Source organism: Oncorhynchus mykiss, chromosome 17 (genome assembly GCF_013265735.2).
Source record: "Oncorhynchus mykiss isolate Arlee chromosome 17, USDA_OmykA_1.1, whole genome shotgun sequence".
In the NCBI taxonomy this organism is placed as follows: Eukaryota; Metazoa; Chordata; class Actinopteri; order Salmoniformes; family Salmonidae; genus Oncorhynchus; species Oncorhynchus mykiss.
Window position 1 is genome coordinate 18346509 of NC_048581.1, and position 7317 is coordinate 18353825.

General features: G+C 43.4%; 1 protein-coding gene across 1 annotated transcript; it reads left to right on the top strand.

The window, feature by feature from the left end:
* Positions 1 to 5320: 5320 nt before the first annotated feature.
* On the top strand, positions 5321 to 7026 carry ier2b (immediate early response 2b). The gene has a single exon (XM_021556412.2). It carries the CDS (start codon positions 5525 to 5527, stop codon positions 6131 to 6133), a length of 609 nt encoding a protein of 202 aa, XP_021412087.2. The 5' UTR covers positions 5321 to 5524; the 3' UTR covers positions 6134 to 7026.
* Positions 7027 to 7317: the final 291 nt, after the last annotated feature.

Below are 7317 nucleotides of genomic sequence, written 5' to 3' on the forward strand. Positions count from 1 at the left end.
TCATTTGGTACTGTGTCAAAGCTAGACAGTCAGAATTGTACATATCTGCTTTTGTAATGATATAACAGAGATGTAAATGCATATTATATATTCATTCAGAATAGAATAGAACAGCAGGACTTCTTGGTTAAGTGCTCTTAAATCCAGGCATCCCCTGAATAAGGGATGCATGCCCTTTACAGTTGCAGTTGCTCCAAAAAGGGTAGCACAGTACTGTAGTATTTATACACAGCAATATTAAATGTATAATCACAAGATCAGAGAAACATTAGCTTGTCATTCATGCATGCCCTGCTCTATGCTAGTCCACCTCTTCATATAGAATGAACAATTGCTTTATGAGGAAACACATTCTTTTAGGAATAGTGGTATTTTTTTTATTTTTGTATTCCACCTTTATTTAACCAGGTAGGCAAGTTGAGAACAAGTTCTCATTTACAATTGCGACCTGGCCAAGATAAAGCAAAGCAGTTCGACACATACAACAACACAGAGTTACACATGGAGTAAAACAAACATACAGTCAATAATACAGTAGAAAAATAATTATATATAGAATGTGAGCAAATGAGGTGAGATAAGGGAGGTAAAGGCAAAAAAAAGGCCATGGTGGTGAAGTAAATACAATATAGCAACTAAAACACTGGAATGGTAGATTTGCAGTGGAAGAATGTGCAAAGTAGAGAATAGAAATAATGGGATGCAAAGGAGCAAAATAAATAAATAAATACAGTAGGGGGAGTGGTAGATGTTTGGGCTAAATTATAGATGGGCTATGTACAGGTGCAGTAATCTGTGAGTTGCTCTGACAACTGGTTCTTATAGCTAGTGAGGGAGATAAGTGTTTCCAGTTTCAGAGATTTTTGTAGTTCATTGCAGTCATTGGCAGCAGAGAACTTGAAGGAGAGGCGGCCAAAGGAAGAATTGGTTTTGGGGGTGATCAGAGAGATATACTGTACCTGCTGGAGCGCGTGCTACAGGTGGGTGCTGCTATGGTGACCAGCGGGGCTTTACCTAGCAGAGACTTGTAGATAACCTGGAGCCAGTGGGTTTGGCGACGAGTATGAAGCGAGGGCCAGCCAACGAGAGCGTACAGGTCGCAGTGGTGGGTAGTATATGGGGCTTTGGTGACAAAACGGATGGCACTGTGATAGACTGCATCCAATTTACTGAGCAGGGTATTGGAGGCTATTTTGTAAATGACATCGCCGAAGTCGAGGATCGGTAGGATGGTCAGTTTTACAAGGGTATGTTTGGCAGCATGAGTGAAGGATGCTTTTTTGCGAAATAGGAAGCCAATTCTAGATTTAATTTTGGATTGGAGATGTTTGCTGCGAGTCATATTCTAAGTCAGAACCGTCCAGAGTAGTGATGTTGGACAGGCGGGCAGGTGCAGGCAGCGATCGGTTGAAGAGCATGCATTTAGTTTTACTTATATTTAAGAGCAATTGGAGGCCACGGAAGGAGAGTTGTATGGCATTGAAGCTCGTCTGGAGGTTAGTTAACACAGTGTCCAAAGAAGGGCCAGAAGTATACAGAATGGTGTCGTCTGCGTAGAAGTGGATCAGAGACTCACCAGCAGCAAGAGCAACATCATTGATGTATACAGAAAAGAGATTCGGTCCAAGAATTGAACCCTGTGGTATCCTAACACTAACATACTTTTATTTCATTTAAAGGTCCAGTGCAGTCAAAAACGTGATTTTACTGTGTTTTATATATTTTTTTGCAATATGTGGTTGTAGTAATACTGTGAAAATTGTGATTATTCCCTTTTAGAGTAAGAGCTGTTTGAAAAGACTGCCTGAAATGTCAGCCTGTTTAGGTGGGATGGAGTTATGGCCTACCTGGTGACATCACCATGCGGTAAATTAGTTAATAGACCAATAACAAACAGTTCCAAAACTCTCTGCCAATAACAGCTACTTTTCAGTTCCCCCTTCCCCACTCAAACCACTCCCAGACAGTCCGAGTAAAATTCTTGCTTGAGAAATGTATAGTTGCTAAAAAGCTATTTTTGTTTGTTTTTGACCATTTTAATTGAAAATATACCCAGAGATGATTTGATATTGAGATAAAAATGGCTGCATTGGACCTTTAATGAAATTAAAGTAAATTGCATTGCTGACAAGAGGGACATTGTGTAAGAATTGGCCAATGAGAGACTTGTCTATGAAAGAGCCAAGTTCTCTGACTGAGCCAAAATGAGTTGAGTCCAACACCACTTCTCCCACATAAAATCGTTCCAACTCTTTCTCTCTCTCAATTTAATTCAAAGGGCTTTTTTTGGCATAGGAAACATATGTTGACGTTGCCAAAGCAATTGAAATAGATCAAACAAAATGGAAATAAACAATCAGAAATGAACAGTAAACCTTACACTCACTAAAGTCTCAGAGGAATATGTCTATGCACAGTGTTGTAATGATGTACAAGTAGTTAGAGTACAAAAGGAAAAATAAATAAACATAAATATGGGTTGTATTTACAATGGTGCATGTTCTTCACTGGTTGCCCTTTTTCTTGTGGCAACAGGTCACAAATATTGCTGCTGTGGTGGCACACTGTGGTATTTCATCTAATAGCCGTGGGAGTTTATCAAAATTGTATTCGTTTTTTCAAATTCTTTGCGGGTCTTTGTAATCTGAGGAAAATATGTTACTCTAATATGGTCATTCATTTGCCGTATGGTCACACATATGATCATACATCTCTCTCTCTCTCTCTCTCTCTCTCTCTCTCTCTCTCTCTCTCTTTCCCCTCAGGGTCTGTCTCTCATACCCTCTGTTCCGTCTCCTCCACTTCCCCTTTGCCCTCTGTTCTGACTCCTCCCCTTCCCCTTTGCCCTGCCCATTACATTTTCTCTTCCTCTCCCACACCCCGTTCCCTCCTTTCTGTCTGTCCTGTTTCCTCCCTTTCTCCCCCCTCCTCCGCTTTCCTCCTCCTTTTACACTGTGAACATTCACAGATCTCAAACGTCACACACGCGCACACACACGCGCGCACACACACGCGCGCACACACATTGCACGTCAAACATAAGCCATCCCTCACTCAGTGGATGGAATGCACTAAGGCCGGAAAACGATAAATGTATGTGTCTCAAATTGCGCCCTATTCCCTATATAGTGCACTACTTTTGATCAGGACCTATAGTAGTGCACTATAGGGAATAGGGTGCCATTCACAACGCACACATAGCAGACTATTTTTACATGCAGTGGGATGGAAATCTTGACACAGTTCAATTGTTATTCCGACAAATGTTTATTCTTGGTCTTCTGGACTGGCACCTTGCTGGATCCAAGTCCACTAGACACACAAACGCACACACAAACGCACACACACACACACACACACACACACACACACACACACACACACACACACACAAACATACACACACACTTCTGGGCTGGCACCTTGCTGGATCCAAGTCCACTAGACACACAAACACACACACACACACACACACACACTTCTGGGCTGGCACCTTGCTGGATCCAAGTCCACTAGACACACAAACACACACACACACACACACACACACACACACACTTCTGGGCTGGCACCTTGCTGGATCCAAGTCCAATGGAGAAATCATCACTTGACATGAACACTGACTGACTCACTGGATGATCAAGATGTTTTGTTTTGGGGAATGACAAGTTAGAACAGACTATGTCTATAATATATTATTACACATCTATAGGCCTACCTACAATCAAAGGTGGGGGAAACCCAAACTAGGTCCGGGAGTGAAATCATTCTAATATGTGAAATGAGCTTTTTCAGGTGCATTCAAGGATTTTACTGGGCTACATTGGTGGGTTCCCAGAGTTACTTTTTTCGATTTCCACCTGGGAGTATAATAGAATGTGTGTGCCATAGAGATGTGTAATTATATTAAGTGTACAGTGAGTCATATCACGGTTCAGAAGGGCACGAGACTGTCCCACACAGCACACATTAGTACTTGAATCCAATTAGAAGAATGAAAGCAATAGGCGAACAAAGGAACAGTCACACAGACAGTCAACAGTCAGAGAACAAATAATAGATTGGAGTTTACTGAGTCGCAGATTTCCCCCGAGTTCTATTTATAGACGTTATGACCTCTTATCGCAGCTCTAGAAACTAGACTGACAGCTGCTGTTTAACCTCAATCGTACCTCTTCCTAGTAAACCAAGCACATCTGCAAGCAACCAGCCCCAACGCGCAAGGTACTGGCGCTGTGCTGTTGTACCGGTGACAATTCCATATTTGGAAGCTGTGGCGATGACGATACGGCTGCGATGCTGCCGCTGTGCGTTGATGAACGCTGGGGCTAGATGGGGGGAAGTGCCGCTGTGCGCTGCGGTTACGTGGCTGCGCGTTCACGTCATGGCTTTTCCACTGCGCGCCCCTGGGGAACTCACAGCCAGGGCGGATGGGCCATATATGGATGTTTGAGGGTGACGTTGGATAGAAAAAAAATATAGAGAGGGAGAAAAAAACCCAAACAGAAACTCCCTGGAAACACGGAGACAGCTACATATTTTACCACCCACAGACTTCTGAGAATTATAGTGTAACTGAACCTTGATACATGTTGCAGGGATTGATAGAAAAACAACAACACTACAATAGTCCTCTAAAAGGGAACAGAGCAATATGTTTGGAATATTAGGGACATTGTTGTTGTTTTCTACTGTAGGATCACTATCTGTTTTTATGTTGCTCTGACAACAATTAATGAAGTCTATTCAATTATATTCTATTCTATTTTATGTCAGCTTCATATAAATTGACTATAATAAAATCGTTTTCTATATGAATAGACAGGTTATTTGTTATTTACATTGATTTTGAGTTGCTTGAAGTCTCAAGCACCATATTGGTGATGACATAGGCTAGCTGTGTTTCCAACAACACAGGTAGTCTGTTATGTTATTATTACAATGAATTTACTAGAATAACATCTTATTCTTTTTATTGAGTTTCTTGAAATCCCAAACAGCATACTGATCTCTGCGTTTCCAACAACACGCGTAAAACATCGAATCAAATGTTATTTGTCACATGCGCCGAATACAACAGGTGTAGACTATACCGTGAAACGCTTACTTATAACCGGTTGCTACAATAGGAGGTCGTCTAGGTTACATACATGTAATGCTATAAGGTAGACAGCCAGCCATACGGTATCTACTGCAGGAAACTTAAGCTTGAGCAGGAAGGTCTGGGCAGGGCGTGTTTATCCTGTCACCAAGGAGGAATGAAGCAGCTCGAGGCTCATTACGTCAGAGTGGAAATATAACACCGCCCTGTTACTCTGGACTTCTCATTATCTTGTTGTACACCAGCTGGTGACAGTTGTAAACTAAGGAAGAACTCAACACACAAGTACAGCTTCATTTATAGAAAGAATAATATTTTATTAATAGTATCGAATAGTATTCTAAAGCTTGACGCTCTAAATTATTGTTCCAACCGTCAACCGAACAGTGCGTAATTGACGGTAATCTACCAAGAAGAGGAACTATGGACGTGAGCGCTGAAGCCAAACGGATCATGGCAGTGTCCATTAGTAAACTGTACGCCTCCCGAGCACAGCGAGGAGGTATGAGGCTACACCGGAGTCTGCTGCTCTCCGTGGTCATGCGTTCCGCCCGGGACCTGTACCACTCCGCCTGCCTGGCCAAGGAGAGAGAGGAGCTGGGAACCGCACACTTGGTCCCGGTCACACCAGAGGAGGATGCGATGGACACTACTGCCAGTGGGGAACAAGTCGAGGTGGAGGTGTCACAGGTCGAGCCAGAGCCTGAGTTGCCGCTGACTCCAACTATCCAGGAGCCCATGTCCTTTGACTCTGAGGCCACTCAGGGCGCATGCAAGACCAGGACATTTATTGCGAAGGAGACGGTAGAGGACAAAGAGAACCGGAGCCCTGTGAGCCCAGACAGGCATTCCAGGAAACGCCGGGGGAAGGCGTCCGTCGCGCCCGATTTCCTCCCCAGCAAGAGAGCGAGACTTTCACTGGAGCTGGGGGAGGAGAGGGTGCTTAGAACCGGCGGAAGGACCTGCTGCCGCGCCGGGGACGTTTTCACCACCCTGTCCCTAAACTCAAACCGGGCCATTGCGGCATTCTGAACTGTGAAAACGGCTCTGAATGGAGCTTTGTTGTTGGTAGGCTATGATCGAACTGATCTTATCCTCCGGTAACCGGTGGAGAGGCCGGTTTAAATCCAGGTTTAAAGGACGGGTCAGTAGGAAATTGACCTACATTGGCGAGCCCGCGGGACAATGGGATTATTCGGGCCAGGGTGCGATATCTCCGCCCTCACGGGGACCAGGTTAGGCTACACCCTAGAACTGGGTCTCAGCCGTGTCTCGACGAGAACAAGAGAAAGAAGAAACAGAGAGAGAACAAGAGCAACTCACAAACTAGAACGAGACCAGACTCGACCCGATCTCAGTGACTGTGTTTGGAAAGTTTGAGGAAGTGGTGAAACTCAGTGACTGAAAAAGTGTTTCAGTGGAAAAGTTCCAGGGCAGTTAGTTCCTGACGCATAGCTCGTGGAGGGATGACTCATAAAGAACGAGAGGGATGACTCATAAAACACCAAACGGATAACAGATGATTAAAGTTGACGTGTCAACGGTCAACACACAGAGACACACCAGGAAATAACCCACTCTGCTGGGTAAAACTATAAAAACAACAGGGGAGGGCACACATTCACCCACTGGACTTTGATCAATGACTATGAATGGGACTGTGCTAGAGACTGTACTGAAATGGTGCTCAACATACAATGTCAAATGATATACATAACATATAAACAATGTTCAGTAGTAACACCAGTCTCACCTGTTCAATATGATGCACTGACAATGCAAATGTGATAATAACTACAGAGAAGTAGCCTATGTGAAATGCTGTATGAACTGTGAAATAAGCTATTTTATATATAGATTGTTATTTAATTTTTACTATGACCTCAAATTTATATCAGAGTTGTAATAAACATTCTAAAACTGTATATAGTTGTTGATCTGGTTTTCTATTTCTCTCTCACCTAATAGTATTGAAAAGCTTGCACACACACACACACACGTCTCATTTATCTGGGGCAAATAGAGATGGCTGATAGACAACACAGAACCACACAGACATTTCCCAATATGTGGTCCAGGTCCGCATTAGGCAATACTCCTCAGGCTCAGATGGTTATAATAAGAGTAAGTAGAGCCGCTGTCACACACACACACACACACACACACACACACACACACACACACACACACACACACACACACACACACACACCAAT

Coding starts and splice junctions, on each gene's coding strand:
- ier2b (XM_021556412.2), top strand. CDS start 5,525: ATGGACGTGAGCGCTGAAGCCAAACGGATCATGGCAGTGTCCATTAGT.